The 21,768-nt window shown below is 32.0% G+C and overlaps 2 protein-coding genes and 1 long non-coding RNA gene across 3 annotated transcripts in view; all 3 read left to right on the top strand.

Annotated features, from left to right (window-relative positions):
- The window catches only part of LOC112005987 (G-type lectin S-receptor-like serine/threonine-protein kinase At1g67520), a 76,968-nt gene extending 60,592 nt beyond the window's left edge, over positions 1-16,376 (top strand). Inside the window, 8 exon segments of the mRNA XM_065774807.1 lie at positions 11,970-12,925; positions 13,328-13,674; positions 14,666-14,779; positions 14,857-15,056; positions 15,141-15,351; positions 15,475-15,712; positions 15,833-15,983; positions 16,068-16,376. Coding sequence (XP_065630879.1) covers positions 11,970-12,925; positions 13,328-13,674; positions 14,666-14,779; positions 14,857-15,056; positions 15,141-15,351; positions 15,475-15,712; positions 15,833-15,983; positions 16,068-16,376 — 2,526 coding nt within the window.
- A 2,824-nt stretch (positions 16,377-19,200) lies between these two features.
- Positions 19,201-21,768, top strand: part of LOC112005990 (uncharacterized) — a 33,407-nt gene continuing 30,839 nt past the window's right edge. Inside the window, 3 exon segments of the mRNA XM_065774836.1 lie at positions 19,201-19,389; positions 19,613-19,735; positions 20,346-20,503. Coding sequence (XP_065630908.1) covers positions 19,321-19,389; positions 19,613-19,735; positions 20,346-20,503 — 350 coding nt within the window. The 5' untranslated portion in view covers positions 19,201-19,320.
- Positions 20,517-21,368, top strand: LOC136068118 (uncharacterized). The gene is made up of 2 exons (XR_010629522.1): positions 20,517-20,791; positions 20,950-21,368. It is a non-coding gene; the product is annotated as an uncharacterized LOC136068118 (long non-coding RNA).

The raw sequence follows: 21,768 nt of genomic DNA, 5'->3' as shown, positions 1-21,768 counted from the left end.
GGTTGACGCTCATTTTATCCAACTAATAATTAAGTAGGTTTGGGTTGGTAAATGGGTTTGGGCTTATTTTGCCACCCCTAGTAATAGGTGGCTAAATGGGTTTTGATAAAAATTGCCACCCCTATTTATATGAGTAATGTTACAACTACAAATTTTACAATATTTTTACAAACTTTTTATATAACCAATTCTTACGAGTTCGCATCATGTGCCCACTACAAGCATCATTTTTTTCCTAACCAATAACCATTTATTACACCAACAGTTTATAAAAAAATGTTGTAATATAATTTGAAACTCTAGCATTTTCTATCATATGTCAAAAGATTTGAAATATCCATTTAGGGTTAAAAAAAAAAATACACACACATATATAAGCACACACACGTGTGTGCTCTTCTATTTTCTTTTGGATAAAGATTAATAATTTGCATTTATTATAATTTGGAAATATATATATATATATATATATTTTTTTCAAACAAATAAAAAAGATAAACTTTAGAGATAAGTACTAAATTTTTTTTTTTTTTTGAACGTGTGTTTGGAAGTGGTATAGTGATATAGATAAAAGTTTGGGTAGGAAAAATAAGATAAACGTGAGTGGAAAGAAAGCTAACTTTTTTTAAGAGTTCTCTTAGTTTTTTGTTTTTTAAATTGGGGATGCTTTTCTTTTATTTGGATGAAAAAAAAATAAAAAAAATGCTAAATTTTAGGGAATAAAAAGATGAACGTGAAGGGGAAAAAAAAATCCTAAGCGTGAGTTTGGATAGTGGTAGAGGAGTACTTCCAGTGTTTGTGTTTTTGGCTGGGACCCACAACATTATTCACGACCCAGCCAAAAACACAAAAACGCTCATACCATGCATTTTTAGGTCTCACGGTACTATTCACACATTTAAAAATTATTTTGCTATAGTGTTTTCAGTAATAAGTTTTTAGTTTTCATCAAATAAGTGGTATCTAAACACACCCTAAATTTTAAGCATTCTCTTTTTGAATTCAAAATGAAATTGTTATTTGACATTTATGAACCTATTTCTAAAAAGAGTTACCCTAAATAGTATAGATATAACAACTGTTATTTAAGATTAACTTTTAAACACAGAGTTCATAACAATTTCACGAAATTGCCGAAATAACCTAACACCTCACACATGGCTCATTTTCAAAAAAAATTAAATTATAAATTGTGGTGGGTTTATTGTTAAATGGTAGGTGTGATACCTTAATAAACTAATTTAAAATTATTGTGAATTTTTTATCTTGTCCCTAGCTTTATTATTAAACATATTCAATTATTTGCAAATTCCTTTGTTTTGGACCTCTCTTTTTTTAACTGGATTATTTTGCTGGCTAAAAATTCAAAAAGTTAAGGTTCAAATAATAGTAATGGACCTCTCTTTTTTTAACTGGATTATTTTGCTGGCTAAAAATTCAAAAAGTTAAGGTTCAAATAATAGTAATGATACTTTTTGTGATGTTTATTGTTCACACCCATCCCTCCAACCCACCATCAAATTATAAAATAAATAAATATTCAGAGAACCGCCAGCAAGAATTCTATTTCCTTAATCTACTGGGGTGGCTTTATTGCTAAAGCAAATTTAGTCACTTCAAATACATTATTTTTTTTTTTAATCTAAATCCTAAAGTTCATAGCCTTAAACAGATTACTGGACTAGTCAAATGGAGGTTTATTTATGGCTTGTTTGGAAGTTTAGAGAGATAGAGAGGGGAGGGGAGCAGAGGGAGGAGAATAGTGGAGAGAAGAGTAGAGGGGAATAATTCTCCTCTAGTTTGTTTGATGTTTTTAAAATTAGCAAAGGGGAATAGAGTAATTAGTCTTTTCTATTATTTGGATGTTTTAAAAATTAGGATGGAGAAAAGAAGAAATGATTTAAATAGACAAATTTACCCCTATTTGAAAATGGACTTGCCACATAAAAAAAAAAAAAAAAAAAAAAAAAAAAAAAAAACTTGCAACTTTGGTTTATGATTAATTTATCAATTTTGTAAAGTCTTGAACTTGATTATCATTGTTCAAATCTTAAAATATGTTAGTGATTTTTTTTTTTTTTTTGGGAGAAGCATAAATAAAATTTTTAAAAAATAAAACAAAATGCCTCTGGAATTTTTTTTTTTTTTTAGAGAAAATACCCCTGAAAAGTTCAAAACTCAATATCCTTCTCTGTCGGGTTGACTCGTCTGATCGGCAATCTCACGGTGATTTGGAGAAGTCGAAGCAAGCATTACAACTTGCTAAGTTGATAAACGACTCCAGCGATTGGACCGGTGGGTCAACGACCATGGTTCAAGTCAACGATGTACTCAATCGCGGCGGCAATGAGTCTAAACTGCGCCGACTTTCGCAATTTTGAGCCAGTTTTCCGGCTTGTTCTTCGCAATGAGTCTGATCTCCATGGCCACTTACTTTTGCTCCTCAATTGAACAAGACTGGAGGTTAGAGACGAGTTGTTGGATCAACTCGTCTGAGTTCTCCGACACATAGGCCATGACAAGCTACCAACTCTGCAAAGAAGTTGTTGGAAACTCGCCGGATCTATCGCTATTACATTCACTAAAACAGTGAAGTTTCAATCAAAGCAAACAAAAACAGTGAATCTCAAGTCTTTTTTTCATTCAACTTAAATTTTCTTAGGAAACAAACAAAGAATAATCTGTGTGTAATTTTGTTAATTTAGAAAGGGTAAATTAGGGAATTTACTTGGACAATAATTTATCTACTCTACTCTCTCTCCAAATCTTTCCAATTTGGAGGAATTAAAAATGAGGGGTTAGAGGGAGTTGAAACCCTTCAAAACCCCTCCCCCTCATTCTTCAAAAAGCTTCCAAACAAGATAATTGGATTACTCTCCCTCCCTCTACTCTACTTCCCCTTTTTTTAAACATCCAAACAAGCCATTAAGAAATTTGTGAAAGCCTAGTTGTATAAGCAAGTGATCAATTTGTAATTTGTTATGCGTAGTACGAGAAACATTATCTCCATATAACTTTAGATTTATAGGTCCCAAAGAGAAAAAATCTCATAAGGATAGAAACCGTATGCAGAAATGGTTCATTTATAGACATCCATGTACCCTTTCATGAAGGGTTATGAACCTATAGATATATATACAATGCTTTAGAGCATTAGTATTGGTGGTGCTAAAAAACCATATTGCTACTTTTAGCACCACCAATACTAAAAAGCCAAGGATGGACCCAAGTGGGGGTCCAATGGGGCTCAGGCCTCCTTGGTCCAAAATAATTTTTTTTATATAGTTATTATATATTTTATTTTGTAGTTGAGCCCCTGCCAAAATCTTAGGCCCCCTAACCCCCAATCAGTCTAGCTAATATAACACAAATAGCAACTATTCAACCCAAAAACTTAACAAAAGCATTCACAATGATGATAGTATTTTAGCAAAAAGACAATATTACCACCAAAGAACCAAAAAATCATGTGTTATTGAAGAAGTTAAAACTAATTTTTTCACAACTACAATAAACTGGTATATATACCAGTTGACTGTAGCAAGTTGTTAAAAATAAAATACAATATTTTATTAAGATTATATCTATTCTCTCAATTAAAAAACTCAAATTCTCTCTCTTCGTTTATTATTTTAATGAGTTGTTTATATTATTTTAAATGAAGTAGTAAAAAATAAAATATTTGATATTTGATGTATTGTAAAGTGAGATAGTAAAATAGATAAAATAATTTTTTAAAGTGCTAAAAGCTAAAATTTTTAGCACTACCACTATGAATGCTTTAATTTCAACAACAACAAAAAAATTCCTAGCCAACCTGGTATTAAAAAAAAAAAATTATTTTGTTTTTGTTTTTGTTTTTGTCTTTGTTGGTAGATGATTGCATCTTAATTTATTTAGAAACAATGATTTTTTGTATTTATAATTTTTTAATACTACATGAATGTCTATTTAGAGTTTTTTTTTTTTTTTTTCTTTATAATCTAGCCCCTGCTAGTTTAAAGTCCCAGGTCCGTACTTGAAAAAAGCATGCTACAATGTTGGAGGCAAAGATAAAAGTTTTAGCTCTTTAGCTACATTGCACAACCATCTATAGCTGTGCACTATAGCAAGAAGCTTAAAAAAAATATAAAATAAAAACTATTTTATTCATTCTCTCCCCTTAATTTAATTAAATAATATTTTCTCTCTCCCTTATTTTTTTTTTTTTTCCTATTTCCTCTTCTTCTTCCTATTTCCTCTTCATAGGTCAGTCACAATGTCCATTATTCTCTCCCCCTTTCATTTTTTTTTTCTACCTCATTCTTCTTACAGCTCCACACCAACACCATGGATCACGCTGTTGTCGTGGTGGTGGATCACGCCGTTTTCGTTGGTTTCTTTGGATCAAACAGTAGGTGTGAAATGGTGGTGCAGTGGACGGCGGCATGCGTGTGCGGTGGTGGTTTGGGTTGCTGTCTTGCTGGGTTTTGTGGGTTTTCCATCTGTTGGTGGTTGATTTTAGGTCATGGGTTTGTGGGCTTCATATGAATTTGTGTTAGATATGGGTTTGTGGGTTTTGTATGGTTTTCTAATTTGTGGTGGTGGTGATTAAGTGGGTTTTGTGGTGGTGGTGGTGGTTGTTGTTATGGGTTTGTGTGGTTTTTTTTTTTTTTTTTTTTTTTTTTTTTTTTTTTTTTTTTTTTTTTTTTTTTTTTTTTTTTAATCAGAGTTATGGTGATGGTGATTGAGGTGGGTTTGTTGGTGGTGGTGGTTGTTGTTGTTGTTCAAGGGAGTGGTGGCAAGGCGTGGTGGTTATTCACAGGGAGGCGTATAGTATGGGTGGCAGTTCACAGTGGTTGTTCACACTTCATTAGGAAAGGAAGAGAGAGAAACATATAAGTAAGAATAAAGAAATAATTAAAAAAATGAAATTTAAATAGAATTGCTAAAAAAATATAGAACCATTGGGTGTTTTTAGTAAAGTGAAGTGGTAAAATAGATAAAATAATTTTAGTGATGCAAATTGCTAAATTATGGTCTACAACGTGGGCTTTAGAAGGGTCATATTTGTTCACTAGAATAATTAACTTCGTGCCAAGTTATCAACCATTTCCTAGAAGAAATTGTAGGTTACTAGATACCAAGGGCACACCATAGTTATTGTGTGATCACCCTTTGTTCCTTCATCTCCAACTTGATCACTCTATAAGATGGTGATAAACTATGGCCAACATAAAATATAGGTACCATTTATTAACTCTCATCTATGATCCACATGAGATCAGCATTGGTCAATAACATTACCAAAGTACAAAGTTGTTTGCATTAGTTTTAACTTTTAGCTTTTAGTTTTGGGAGCAGATTACGTCCAATGCATCCAATGCATTGGATCGTAGATATGGTGACACGTGTCACAATCGCAGTGGGTCTAGTGTACTGGACACAAGACGTAACCCCTCTCTTTATTTTATGTACAGCTTTTAAAAACCTTAAAATTTTCACAAAAAGTTAATAACTTTTTCCAAAGGAACTAGCCTATTTGGTTTGAAGCATCACTCAAACTAGTTCTCTAACTCAATTCTTGTAATTCAAAACTCTATTTTCATATCTCATATTCTATTCTCTAATTTTTTTTATCTTAACTCATTCCCAATTTGTTTGGATAAAAAATTTGGCTTCAGTTTTCTTAACTTTAACCCAAAATGATGGAGCCCACACATCTGCTTGGGTCAAAACGGTCTTCCCTTACCGCGAACATTCTCTCTCCAATTGAGAGTTGAGACAACCCTTTAGGAACTGAAGAGGCAAAACCCAGAGGCCAACAGCCAACTAAAAGTTTCCCCACCTCCTACCACCATCGGCAACCTACAAATCCACCAATCAAAACCCTCAAAACCCAACTTACCACCGTTGTTTTCCATCTGCCACCTCACAAAATCACAAAAAAAAAAAAATCAAACCCATCCACCATAGCAGATCCACTCACACTACCAACACCTTCAACACCACAACAAATTCTCCCATAAAACCCATAAACTCTAAATAAATAAATAAAGAAATAAATAAAACCCATAAACGCAAATCACAACCCAAATTGGAGTGCTAAGAAAGAAAGAAAAAGCTGAGAAAAGAAAGAGAAAAAGCTGAGAGCAAAGAAATCTGGCTGAAGGAGAAAGAAAGAAGGGAATTCTGGCCTTTTGCCCTTAATTTTTAAAAATTTTGGCAATATGCCCCTATTTCAAAACTATATAGGGATATGCCCCTATTTTGATACTCGATTACCTTAAAATCGAGTTTCAATGAAATACTCGATTTGTAGAAAATCGAGTTATGCCCGATCAAACTTAAAAAAAAAAAAAAAAAAAAAAAAAAACACACATATGGAAATCGAGTTTTAAAACACCACTATAGGGCTCCCTAAACATGGTATGGGGCAATCAGACTAATAAAAAAAATTTGCAGGAAAACGCTGCTATAGAGCTTAAAAACTTCACTATAGGGCTTCAAAACGCCACTATAGGTCTCCCTGAATATGGGGCGAACACACTAATAAAATTTTTTTGCATGGAACTCAATTTCCTGAAACTTGAGTTCCATACATTTTTTTTAAAAAAAATTTTAATTTTTTTTTTTAGAGTTTGATCGGCATAACTCGATTTTCTAATAATCAAGTATTTAATTGAAACTTAATTTTAACGTAATCGAGTATCGAAACAGGGGCACGCCCCTATATAGTTTGCAAACATGGGCATATTGCCAATTTTAAAAAAAATTAAGGGTAAAAGGCCAGAATATCCAAGAAAGAAAGAAAAGAGAAAAGAAGAAAGCAAAAAACATAAAAGAGAAGAAAGAAGCGTACAAACTAAAGAAAGAAAGAAAGTGTCGGCACTTGTTTTTTTTTATGTGGACTTGACATTGAGTTGAGTCCCACATGTTTGCCAAAATTTACAATAATGTCACGTAACTCATAACTCATGATTAAAAACAACCAACACTTGTTTTCAATTTTCATCACCCAAAACTCAGTTTTTTGAGTTTTGAGCAATGAAAATTGAGTTATGAGAACAAAATCAAACAAGCTTAATTGTAGTAGGGTCCATAATTTTGAGAATTTAGTGATGAAAATTGAATATTGAGTGATGATTTTGCCTATGTAGTAGGGTCCACTATCTTAGCAACATTAGTTATTGTTCAAAATTCAAATAGAAGGGGTGAAGCAAGAGAAACCATCCAACCTTACCAAAATCAACGACTTCCAACTGTACATAGTCAACCATGTGTATGCCTAAAATTGCCAAGTATTTTCCTCTCATTTAGATTCTTAAGCTTTTTCTCAATGACTTATCAACAACTTTGACACTACTATGTCATAATACAATCTGTTATCATCATTTATTTATTTATTTATTTTATTTATTAACTATATAAAAGGAACCAATAGGCTCATGAATAGTTTCTTTGATTTATTCAACCGATGAGCTGCCTTTTTTTTTTTTTTTTTCCTTCAAGTACGCCAATTTAGTTTTTTTTTTTTTCTTTTTCTTTTTTTTAAGAATTTTTATATGTTTACTTTGTAAGCTTACGTTGTAGACATACAAAAAGCGGTAAATATTATACACATATGCAAAAAAGAAAAAGGTAGATATTATACAAATTTTGCAAATGTGTACAAAATCTGTCAATTTTATGTGTCTATAATATAAATTTACATTATAAGTACAATGTATACATAGAGATATTGTGAAAATGTTGTGATGCATATGTCAATTCTTTATGGGTCAAATCTATATATAAAAAGAGTGAATGATAAAAGTTATAGTAGCTTCACTATAGTAGTTTTGGTTTTTTCAATTTTCATTGTTTCGCTGGCTTTTTTTTTTTTTTTTGAATGCATAAAGCTGCAGTAGATTTGCTGCATTGTTTTTTGTTTGTCCAATTAGCATTGTTTCACATAATAATAAAATATTAACCCAACAAATTGGTACAATATTTTCACAATTATTGAAGTGTTAATTCCTTATAGGTCAAAATAAAACAATAAAATATCATACTGGAACCAACCACAACTAAAAATAATGGCATTGTGAAAAAAAAAAGTGCTACATTCACAATATTTTTCACAACACTTTCATAACAAATCATAGGTGGTAAATTGTTATTGGTTTTAATCTAAACTTATCAATGAAATTACTTTTTCACCCACCAATAACAACCTGTAACTAGGGGCGTAGTCAAGATTTTTCCCTTGAGGTAGCCAAATCATGTATTTATAGGTTAGTCATAACTCATAACTAATAACTATATTTTATTATTGAAATATAACTATAACTATAATGATAATGAGAAAAAATATATATAACTATGAGGAAAATAAGTTGGTGATATAAGAAAAAGATAAAATCTTGTGAAAAAAAAATGATGATTGTGGGATGATGATGAGAGAAATAAATTAATTAAATTTGAAGACTAACAATGAAAGAGAAAAACACACCAATTCAAGCAATGCACATTGCATTTCACAATTGTAATCAATTTGTATTCTTAGGGAAAAAAAAAAAAAAAAGTAAAAAGAGAGGCATTTGGAGGCTAGGGATTTATTTGGTCTTGGTAAAAGTCTGTGTTTTGTTTGGGTGTACACTTAAGAAACTAACTAAATATTGGAATTGTAAATGGCTAAATGCAGTCATTGCTAGATTTTAAATGAAAAAACATAAAAGCTAACATTGGACTAACCTTTGTGACATTTTTTTTAAGGAAAGTCATAAGTTTTCATTATCCAAAAACAAAGTAAAACAACAATAAAAATTAAGCATGAACTTTGAAGATGATGAAAATCCATAGCTAATTGAACTCTAAAACTAGGGACTATCTTGTATCCCATAGTTTTGAAAACTCCAGTTTTTGGCAATGTAATGCAAGTAGGTGGACTGCTTGGTTATCTTCGCTTTTAATATGATATGATTTAAACTAAGTTAAGAGTAATCTTGCCTATGTCAAGACCAATCCTCTTCCATTGACAGCATGAACGCTCTGTAAAAATGTTTGGAGGGGGCAATCATTACATTTTGTACGGGCCCAATTTATTTTTATACAATACTCTAAGAGGGTATCAAAAGTTTTGGGGGTGCCATTGCTCCCCAAGGCTATATTTTCCTCCGCGCTGCTTGTAACAACCTACTACTTAAGATTTATTGTGAAAATATCGTGGACGTAGCATTTTTTTTGTGTGAAAATGTTAAGACATCTTGTTGTTGTCACAATATTTTCAAAATTGATGTACTGTCAATTCTTTATAAGTCAAAATAAAATATAACAAAATTATAAATGCATTACAAAAATGTTGTGTCATTTTGTTGTGTTTTTAGAAATTTTTTGTTTGTTTAGTTAGGTTTGTTGAGCTAAAATTCACTGTTTCACATACAATTTTCTTGGATTGGCTTTATATTTTTTTTTTCTTTGCACAACATTTTAAGTAACAAGTAAAAACATAGTTTTACACACAAAAACAATAACAATAACTTAGGATAAAAGCACTTTTCATCCTTTATGTTTGGGGTAGTTTACAATTCTACCTTAAACTTTAAAATCAAGCAAATTTTCCCCTAATATTTTGGAAAAGAGCAAATATGTCATATAGTTATTCTCTCAGTTAAACCCTAATGAAAACTTATGATTCTTAAAATATTTTATTGTGTAATCTCTAAAATATTCCTACTAAATTTTAACATCTCAAAAATTTTCTTCATGTATTTTGAGTTTTAGATAGTAGTAATTCTTGGAAAGTTGAAATGATGATATAAGATAACTTATTTATTATCAAAAGAACATTGATTTTTTAGGTTTAAATTTTTGAAAAACTTATAATTTATCTAATGGAAAATTTGATGACACATTCATTTTGTTATCTTTTATTTATTTATTTATTTTAATTTTCTTAGCAAGACTCAGTTGTTTATTGTTGAAAGATGATGATATTCAATATTATTCTTAGAATTTTTTTAGTGAGTTAATATACTGCCTTTAGCAAATAGGTACTAAAAAAATATTATAATATATATATATATATGTTAAATAGCTACCCTAACTTTGTGGTTGATCAAAATTCTTAAAATTAATGTCTCATTTGATTAATATAAATCTCTATATACTTTAAAAATCAAATAATTTATATCTTTGTTTTGTGATACAAATAAAATATAGAATTAACCTTAATCACTACTCTTTTTCCACGGCAAGCATGACTTTAATCACTACTCTTTTTACATGGCAAGCACGTGCAAACATTAAAGTGAATTGTGATCTCTGCACCTCTTTAAATTAAATTAACCAACAGCTTGTGTCCCTCAACATAGCGTCCCCATATAGCTCCGAGTATGAAATGGCCATGCAAAAACTATCTAGGCACTCACAAGCCCCATTATTGCTACATGATTCTAAATTTATCCAGAGTCAACTCATTGATAATGTATCAAATATGTGTAATGTATTTCATAAAGTTAGCATTGAGAAACTACTATGTCTGTGTAATAAGTTTAAGGATTGAAAATTTTCATTTTCATTCATTGCGTTCCATTTTTTGTTTCACAAATTATGATATGTCTAGTGTCTTCTCTTTTCCTTTTTCATCTCAATTAATGGAAGCAATTCCATTGATATTAACGGCTCAACATGCAATGTTATCCTATGCTCGCCTCCATGGCAAAACCGAGAGAGGAACCATCTGAATTATTTTTGGTTTATATATGCTGACTTGTTTAACCAGTAACCGGTATCCACTAAAACTAATTAAATGAAAGGTTAAGAAAAAAACAACACCAAATTAATTGTTAGGATTTGTGTGGATACCGTATCCCCCAAAAAATAAAGGGGGTAAGTAGAATGACCCTAACTATGATATGATATCCTTTTTTTTTTTTGGGAACTAGTTTACCTCCACTATTTTACACTAATATTTATAATTAATGTGATAATATTTGTATTTAAAATTTTTTTTTTTAAAAAGTCCACATTTTATACATGAAATTAGATTTTTTTTTTAAATGTAAAAAAAGTAAGGGTAAGAGTATCACTATTAGTTCATTTCCCGTTTACCTATTCTGATTCAAATGAGGACGAAACTCAATATACCTTTTCCAAATCGGAACTATAAATAGAAAAGAAAAAGCAATTAATTGTCATTTTCTTTTATGTTATTACCATTTCCCTTTTCATTTCATATCACGTTAACATGGTGTTTGATTATGGCCAACGCTAGCTGCTTACCAAGTCCAAGATTCCATTCTTCTCAAAAAAAAAAAAAAAAAAAAAGGTCCAAGATACCATGATTTAGTACCAGCCCCCGAAGGCTTTATTTTTTCTCTTATCTTCTTTTTTTAAGTTCTGCTTTTTGAATGAGTAAGGTATAACACTATAGATTCAGCCAAAACACAATAAAGTATAGAGAGTAAAGATTACCAACCAAACAAACACAACTCAAGGGTGCTTGACCAACCTTCACTTCAGTTGCCTAGAACTGACCTGTGGACATCATAATGCTTTAATTTCCACTGATTCTGGTCATTCATTGGCTGCGTGTAAAATGGTTCTACAAAAAGAAAAAGATAGGTAAAGAGGTACAGTCCTCAAAAGCTCAAACCCCACATCTCACACAATAAAGTTTGGTAAAGAAATATGATCTTAAAACCCCAAATATCTATGTTGCCTGCGGATAAGTTTGTGTTTGAGCAAATCATTTACCAATTGAAGAAATTAATTGTGGTCACTAATTCATGGCTTCAAACCAGAACCTTCACAACATTATTTTCTTGCTAATATTCTCATGCTTGCTTACTTTCTTTGCTGAAGCAAGGGATACTCTCAAAGCTGGCGACTCTCTCAATTCCTCAAGCTACCTAGTTTCTTCAAAAGGAGCATTTACTTTGGGGTTCTTCCACCCCTGCATCAATACCAACAACAGCTACTTAGGAATATGGTTCACAAATGATCAGAAAAAAAGAGTTTGGGTTGGCAACAGAAACGCATCTGTTGTCAACACTGCTGTTCTTACTTTGGAGACCACAGGGAGCCTCAAAATTATGGCGCAAGGTGTAGATGCAGTAACTCTTTCTCCTGCTCAAGTCACCAACTACAATAGTACTAATACTATCAGTGCTACCCTATTAGATTCCGGGAACTTTGTTCTGCAAGAGTTGAACTCGAATGGAACTCTGATAAGGGTTTTGTGGCAAAGTTTTGATAAGCCTACAGACTCACTCCTGCCCGAGATGAAATTAGGTATTAATCACAAGAATAGAAGTGCTTGGTCGCTTACCTCATGGTTAAACGATCTTATACCAGCTCCAGGGCCTTTTAGTCTTGAATGGGATCCTAAGGGACACCAAATGATCATTCGGCGACACGGGGTGGAGTTTTGGACTAGTGGAGTCTTAAAAGGTGACACTTTTGAGTTTATATCAGATAAATCCAAGGGCATGTATAATTTCAGTGTTGTTTCAAATGAGGATGAAGAGTACTTGTCTTATACTAATATGAAGCAAGGTGGACAATCAGCATGGTTTCTAAGTTTTGGGGGGAAGCTACTTAGCTTTGATGGATCCTATGTTGCAGAAACTGAAAACTGTAATGGGTACAATACTGATGGAGGCTGCAAGAGATGGCTGCCAAGTTGTCGTCATCATGATGATATGTTTGATAAAAGATCTGGTTACTTCATACATGGGCAAGACCACACTTACTCGGATACTAACACGAGTCATACCCTGAATGATTGCAAGGTTGCTTGCTGGAACCAGTGTGACTGCGATGCCTATACTTCTCTATATGATAATCAGACTGGATGCAAATTTTGGATCAACAAAGGAGAGTTCTTTCATGACCTCTCTGGTGCTATTCCACCTATTTATGTTCTAATACCAAAGCCTTCCCAATTTGGTAAGTTTCTCAAGCGAAAACTCTGGAGAAATTTTCACTTTCATTACATCTACCAAGAAACATACTTATAATAGATGCAACACATAAAATAAATAAATAAAAAACACTTAGCAAATGAGCCCTTAAGGTGCTAGAAGTTGACACAATATAATTTTATAATTTTCCTACCTTTTTCTTATGTATCTACTTACCTACTTTTTTCCTCTGAGCGACTTGGGTTTCTAGTTTTTTGAAGTAATGAACCAGCCTTGCTTACCTACCCTTTTAATTTGAGATAGGGTCTGCCCACTAGTGTAGCCTATGCAGCCATTCAATCAAAATTTTTTTTTTTTTTAATTAACAATAACTCTTATACTAATATGAAGCAAGGTGGACAATCAGCATGGTTTCTAAGTTTTGGGGGGAAGCTACTTAGCTTTGATGGATCCTATGTTGCAGAAACTGAAAACTGTAACGGATACAATACTGATGGAGGCTGCAAGAGATGGCTGCCAAGTTGTCGTCGTCATGATGATATGTTTGATAAAAGATCTGGTTACTTCATTCATGGGCCAGACCATACTTCCTTGGATACTAACACGAGTCATACCCTGAATGATTGCAAGGTTGCTTGCTGGAACCAGTGTGGCTGCGATGCCTATACTTCTCTATATGATAATCAGACTGGATGCAAATTTTGGATCAACAAAGGAGAGTTCTTTCATGACCTCTCTGGTGCTATTCCACCTATTTATGTTCTAATACCAAAGCCTTCCCAATTTGGTAAGTTTCTCAAGCGAAAACTCTGGAGAAATTTTCACTTTCATTGCATTTACCAAGAAACATACTTATAATAGATGCAACACATAAAATAAATAAATAAATAAAAAACACTTAGCAAATGAGCCCTTAAGGTGCTAGAAGTTGACACAATATAATTTTATAATTTTCCTACCTTTTTTTTATGTATCTACTTACCTACTTTTTTCCTCTGAGGGACTTGGGTTTCTAGTTTTTTGAAGTATTGAACCAGCCTTGCTTACCTACCCTTTTAATTTGAGATGGGGTCTGCCCACTAGTGTAGCCTATGCAGCCATTCAATCAAAAAATATTTTTTTTTTTAATTAACAATAATTAAATTATCTTCAGTACGATATCTCTCTTTTTTTCCCCTTCCATAATGCACAGCTCTAAACTCTTAAATTAGCAATGATGAAGCTATTAAAGAAATGAATCATGCAAAAAAGTTCACTGACCTCCCTCCTATTTGTTGACTGCTGAAATGGATATTGTAATTTTGATCCAAAGCAATAGCAAATTATTCACATGACAATCACTAAGAGGTTAGTTACTGAATGCAGATACAAAGAAATCGACATGGATTGGTATTGTCATAGGAGGCACTACTGCTCTTCTTGTAATTTTCTTATGCATCTTGTACTATCTGTCAAGAAGGAGAAATGTAATACTTGAAGGTAGATGCTTCACATTTGGTATGCACTTGTTAGAGTAACTTTCCCATTAGGATCTCTAATGCTCTGCATCTGAACAGGGGAGAATGAAGCAGTGATTGATTTTTTTTCCCCTTCCATAATGCACAGCTCTAAACTCTTAAATTAGCAATGATGAAGCTATTAAAGAAATGAATCATGCAAAAAAGTTCACTGACCTCCCTCCTATTTGTTGACTGCTGAAATGGATATTGTAATTTTGATCCAAAGCAATAGCAAATTATTCACCTGACAATCACTAAGAGGTTAGTTACTGAATGCAGATACAAAGAAATCGACATGGATTGGTTTTGTCATAGGAGGCACTACTGCTCTTCTTGTAATTTTCTTATGCATCTTGTACTATCTGTCAAGAAGGAGAAATGTAATACTTGAAGGTAGATGCTTCACATTTGGTATGCACTTGTTAGAGTAACTTTCCCATTAGGATCTCTAATGCTCTGCATCTGAACAGGGGAGAATGAAGCAGTGATTGATGATGGATTGCTTGAGTTAGTAAACTCTGATAGATTCACCAGTGCCCATGAGTTTCAAAATGATAGGAAGCAGGGGCATGATTTAAGAGTTTTCAACTATAAATTCATCATGGCTGCCACAAATAGCTTCTCATTGGAAAACAAGCTTGGAGAGGGGGGCTTTGGACTCGTTTATAAAGTTAGCTTTACATTACTCTTTGAACAAAGATGTTTTGATTGAATTGTATTCAACAATGTGATAACTTATTGAGTATTGCATCAGGGAAAAATTCCAAAAGGGCAAGAAATAGCTGTAAAGAGACTTTCAAGAAATTCAGGACAAGGAATTTCAGAGTTCAAAAACGAGTTGATTCTCATATCTGAACTCCAACACATGAATCTTGTTCAGCTTCTGGGTTGCTGCATTCATGGAGAAGAAAGAATGTTAATCTATGAATATATGCCGAACAAAAGTTTGGACTGCTTTCTCTTTGGTTAGGAAAACATTCACTTTATATTAACATTTGAATTCTTTTCTTCCACCAAGTAATTTGTTTTTGAATATGATTTTGATCAAAGTAAATTACTAATCCTGTTGGTCAATTAATATCCTATAGATTCAACCAAGAGCAAGATGTTAGATTGGCCAAAACGTTTCAGCATAATTGAAGGAATTGCTCAAGGATTGCTTTACCTCCACAAGTATTCAAGATTGAGAGTAATCCATAGAGATTTAAAAGCTAGTAATATACTCCTTGATGAAAATATGAACCCCAAAATCTCTGATTTTGGTATGGCAAGAATTTTTCAACAAAATGAATTAGAAGCAAATACCAAAAGGGTTGTGGGGACATAGTAAGTAAATTTAATTCATATATTCTTATAGATGTTTTACTTTGGATGCTAAACATTATTGCTCCCACATGATTAATGAAGTCAAAAATAGTTTTAAAAGTTGTTTATGATTTAATGCAGTGGATACATGTCTCCTGAGTATGCCATGGAGGGGATTTTCTCTGTAAAATCTGATGTCTATAGTTTTGGAGTTCTAATGCTTGAAATCGTGAGTGGTAGAAAAAACAACAGCTTCTACCACACTGAGCACTCAGTCAATCTAGTTGGATATGTATGTCAAAAAAAAAAAACATTTAGCTTGGATGGTTTTGTGACATTTAATATATGCATCTAACATTGTATAATCTTTCTCCAGGCATGGGAATTATGGAAAGAAGGTGCCATATTAAACCTAATGGATCCAGCACTTACAGATTCATGTATTGAGGATCAGATGCTTCAATGCATTCATATTGGTCTCCTATGTGTAGAAGATAGTGCAATTGATCGGCCAACAATGTCAGATGTCATATCTATGTTGACAAATGAAAGTTTGGCACTACCTTCGCCTAAAAAACCTGCATTTTCTTTTGCAAGAAAAGCAATTGAAGCACAGATATCTGACAAAGAATCAGAAACTCACTCGATATATGGGTTGTCCATTTCCAGTATGGTTGCACGATGAAGGTATTGTGCTATCATCATTACATACTCTCATTGTACATACTGGTTTTAATTAATTAAAATAAATACTGCGTATGAACTAAATGTTTTCTCTTAAATATTTACTATTATACATACTCAAATCCCTATATGTAATTACTGAAATTTTTGTTTCATGACAGATGCTCTTAATGGCAAGTGAAAGGAATTTCTCAAATATAATTTTGGAAGCAGACTCAAAACTTTGTATAGATTCTGTACTTCTCATTCCTCAAGGCTCTATTGGGAGATTGGAAGATGCTAATATTTTAGCTAGAGAGTTTTCTGGGTGTAAATTTAATTGGGTTCATACATCTTAAAATGGGATTGCTCATGCTTTGGAAAAATGGGCATTAAAGGTAATTTTCGTTGGTTACTTTTTTTTGTTGATAAGATTGTTGGTTACTTAAGTCACCTGCCTATTTCCCTCAAGTTTTGTTAAGGCCTTATAGGAAAAATGTTTGTATTTTAGTTTGAGTAGTGATAGAAGTATTACAAATTTTAATATATTAAGCTTACAAATTAATGTGTAACCAATTGCAAAAAGGCAATGTAAATATTCATTTATGAGGTAGTTGAAATCTACCAATCACATTCATTATTGCGTTAGTTTATAAGCTTTATATAATAAAACGTATAGTAACATTAGCATTTTCATTTTCGTTCCATTTGTTTCAATATTAAAGGAAATATCATTAAAAAAAAAAAAAAAAAACATATTCTGAAAAACTATCTCCAATGTCCTTATACAAATGCAGCCGTTTCTTCCATTTTAATTAAATATCTTTTAATAGTCTTCATTCTTCAACATGTAATTGGATTAAGTCTAATAAGTTTAATCGCAAAAAAACTTATACAATTTTTTTTACAAGTACTAATATGACATATTGTAATTAATGTACAGTAAAAGTAATATTAATGGTGGGGTTTATATATTCAAAAGTAATATTGCTTTAATCATAACCAATCACTTAACAATTTGTGAGAAAAAAAAAAATTGTGAACATAATATTAGGTTTTTTTTTAATAATATTATTATATAGAATTGTGAACGCATATGTTCTTGTTTTGAGGAAGAAAATAAGTCATCCAAAAAAAACAATATTTTCTAAAAAACTATCTCACTTACCATATGTCCCTATACACATGCAGTTGTTTCTTCCACTTTAATTAAATATATATATTTTTTACAATTACTAATATGACATTGAAATTAATGTAAAATAAAAGTAGTATCAATGGTGGGGTCTATATATTCAAAAGTAATGTAGTTTTAATCATATCCTAATCACCTAACAATTTGTGAGAAAAAAATTGTGAACATAATATTAGCTTCTTCTTTTTTTAATAGGATCGTGAGCATAATATTACATGATTGGACGTAAGATGGTCTTGTTTTGAGGAAGAAGCAAATAATGGCTTTTACCAAAGCCCAATATAAAAAAATATATATATAATCTAGCATTAGCCATTAGATATAGTTTTTCACTTTAAAAATATCAAAAAAGAAACCCATGCTATCTAGCATGCAAGTGATGTCTTTCCCTAGTCATCTCACTATGCTTATTAGACTAAACAACTAAGAACATGTTGAAATCTAAAGAAAAATGATAAAATTTATGTAGGAAATTGTAGAGAAGTGATGTGGAAGCAAGAAAAGAGACGAAACAAGGGTTACATGGTTTGATTTGTCAAATTACATCTATAGAGAAAGTCATAAGCGGTATCTTAATTATAAACTTTTCTTGATAATATATTACAATGGATTCCATATTTATAATGAGATTACATACAAAAGTCAAAATTTGAATATGAATTGCATGTATAATGTGTCAATCTTGCAACTCTAACAATCAATCTCATAATTTTTTTTTTCCCTTAAAATCAATGTCTTAATTTGATCTTCAATGACATTAAAAGTGAAATTCAATTTCCAACACTCCTTCTTAAGTTGTGCACTAATCTTTAATAAAATGCATAACAATGTTGTGTGCTTCCATAGCTTTATTCGTAAAAATTTGTGTTCCAAACCAAAAGTTTTGAAACTCAATTAACACTTTCTAATATTTCAAATCTAGACATCCCCCTCCTTAAGACCTTGACCATCAAAAAATCCAAAAAATAAAAAAGGGAGAGAGTACAAAAATAAAAAATCCCATAGTTTTATCAATATTATGTAGAGCAAGATTGTTAGACTCGGACCGGACCGAACAGTCCTTCCCAGGTAACCTTGAGCCATAGGTATACATTTCATGTGTGAGAATGAGATTTGTTTAGCATGTTTGGGTACATACATGAAAGTTGTTAACCAAAAGAGATTAAATTCTATAAGGACGTGGTGTAAAACTTATGTTTTACCCCTCCAATCTCAACATGACACATCATCTTATGACATATTTAAAAATAAACACAATCACACTCCATCAATTTTAATACCCATATATAAATCCAACCAAATTGGGAATCTATTGAGATGTTATTAGGTGTGGTAGGATGTATTGAATTTTAATAAATTTTAAGTAAAATGCTAATGTGGCAATCATTTATTGGATGGTGTAAAACATAGGTTTTACATCCCATCCTTATAGAATTTAATCTCTAACCAAAAATACATGAAAGTCAGGGTTTAATGTGTAACAGTAAAACTATGGTTTTTGTTTTTTGGGGGGGTACTTTCCCAAAAAAAGCCTAGCCCAGTCCAGTTTATAATCCATATAAACCCGAATTAGCTCGGCCCATTCGACTCAACCCGAATACAAACCTGAAAAACCCAACATTTTTAAAGTCGGCGCCTCCATTCTCTTCTGAAATATTGCTCTCTCTCTCTCTCTCTCTCTCTCTCTCTGTGTGAACGGAGAAGAAGAAGAAAGAAGAGCTTCGGTGAGAATCGAATCGAATCGAATCAAATCAAAACCCTAATTCAAGGAATGGCGACTACGTCGCAAGCTCAGGCAGTGAAGTCTCTCAACAAATCCCCAGGACGACGCCGTTTTGTTGTAAGCCCCCCCCTCACCTTAAACCCTCTCACAAACCCTTAAACCCTAAACCCCAATTTTCACGAAATTCGATTCTCCTCACAAAAATTGATTTATTTTTATTTCCATGCTTGAATTAGTGATGCAAAAGCTTAAATCTTAATTAAATTTAAGGTTTTTGATTAATTTTTGCTTTATTTATGTATTTATTTTTTAATTTTTTTGGGTTTGTTTTGTGTTGCAGTTCAAGAATTTTTCTCAGAGAGTAGAGGAGATTGAAATCGATGTGTTTCGAAGCCTTAATAAAGTTAAGGCTGAGCCTTCAGAAGGGTCTTCCTTTTTCCGTGACTGCCTCACAGAATGGAGGGTATGCCTTTACTTTTTACTGTGTATTTGTTTATAGCTTTTGGTCTTTACTTAGTTAGTAAAAACTAAAAATATCAAAATGTGGGTTTGAGTCCACAACATTTACTGGTTTGCAGCCGTCACTAACATCACTTTTTTACCAACTAATACCAACTTGCCATCTTGGCAGTTGTGAAAATTTTTTGTGTGGCTCTAGACTTATTGGTTCCAATCAGCTAAATAAAATATAAAAAAAGAGATAGCTCGACTGGTAAAAGCCCATGTAATCTCATATATACCAAAAAGAAACCCATTGGTGTGTTGACTTAGTGTGGATGCTGTAGGTTCAAATTTTTCTTTTCTATATAAAAAGAAAAGTGGGATTAAAAGAAAATTTTATTGTTGTAATTAGTAACGTTTATAATCTGAAGCTTGTTTTGGCTAAGTTGCTAGTATTCAATGAAAAAGGAAAGGCTCATCAAAACAGTGCTGAAGTTTATTTTTTTATTAGTTGGTTCTTTGTTACTGCTATGATATTTGAGTAAACTCATTGATTTAGAATAGGACATCCTATCGTTTTCTGGTTTTTTGTTGATTTTTTTGTTTGTTTGTGATTGTATTGTTATGAACAGGAATTGAATACTGCAGAGGATTTCATTTCGTTTTATGAGGAAATGTTGCCCTTGGTACAGACATTACCCTTGATTATATTACAGAAGGAGTTAATTTTCTCGAAACTTATCCCCCGATTACAAATGAGTGCAAGGCTATCTCTTGAGCCTATTCTTAGGTAAGCTTTAAACCTAATGGATCCAGCACTTACAGATTCATGTATTGAGGATCAGATGCTTCAATGCATTCATATTGGTCTCCTATGTGTAGAAGATAGTGCAATTGATCGGCCAACAATGTCAGATGTCATATCTATGTTGACAAATGAAAGTTTGGCACTACCTTCGCCTAAAAAACCTGCATTTTCTTTTGCAAGAAAAGCAATTGAAGCACAGATATCTGACAAAGAATCAGAAACTCACTCGATATATGGGTTGTCCATTTCCAATATGGTTCCACGATGAAGGTATTGTGCTATCATCATTACATACTCTCATTGTACATACTGGTTTTAATTAATTAAAATAAATACTGCGTATGAACTAAATGTTTTCTCTTAATTATTTACTATTATACATACTCAAATCCCTATATGTAATTACTGAAATTTTTGTTTCATGACAGATGCTCTTAATGGCAAATGAAAGGAATTTCTCAAATATAATTTTGGAAGCAGACTCAAAACTTTGTATAGATTCTGTACTTCTCATTCCTCAAGGCTCTATAGGGAGATTGGAAGATGCTAATATATTAGCTAGAGAGTTTTCAGGGTGTAAATTTAATTGGGTTCATACATCTTAAAATGGGATTGCTCATGCTTTGGAAAAATGGGCATTAAAGGTAATTTCTGTTGGTTACTTTTTTTTGTTGATAAGATTGTTGGTTACTTAAGTCACCTGACTATTTCCCTCATGTTTTGTTAAGGCCTTATAGGAAAAATGTTTGTATTTTAGTTTGAGTAGTGATAGAAGTATTACAAATTAATGTGTAACCAATTGCAAAAAGGCAATGTAAATATTCATTTATGAGGTGGTTGAAATTTACCAGTTACATTCATTATTGCGTTAGTTTATAAGCTTTATATAATAAAACTTATAGTAACATTAGCATTTTCATTTTCGTTCCATTTGTTTCAATATTAAAGGAAATATCATTTTAAAAAAATATATTCTGAAAAACTATCTCCTATGTCCTTATACAAATGCAGCCGTTTCTTCCACTTTAATTAAGTATCTTTTAATAGTCTTCATTCTTCAACATGTAATTGGATTAAGTCTAATAAGTTTAATCGCAAAAAAACTTTTACAATTTTTTTTACAACCACTAATATGACATATTGTAATTAATGTACAATAAAAGTAATATTAATGGTGGGGTTTATATATTCGAAAGTAATATTGCTTTAATCATAACCTATTACTTAACAATTTGTGAGAAAAAAAA

The sequence above is a fragment of the Quercus suber genome, unplaced genomic scaffold, assembly GCF_002906115.3.
Source record: "Quercus suber isolate HL8 unplaced genomic scaffold, Cork oak 2.0 scaffold_99, whole genome shotgun sequence".
NCBI classification, from domain to species: domain Eukaryota; kingdom Viridiplantae; phylum Streptophyta; class Magnoliopsida; order Fagales; family Fagaceae; genus Quercus; species Quercus suber.
This window is presented reverse-complemented; position numbering and strand designations above follow the sequence as displayed.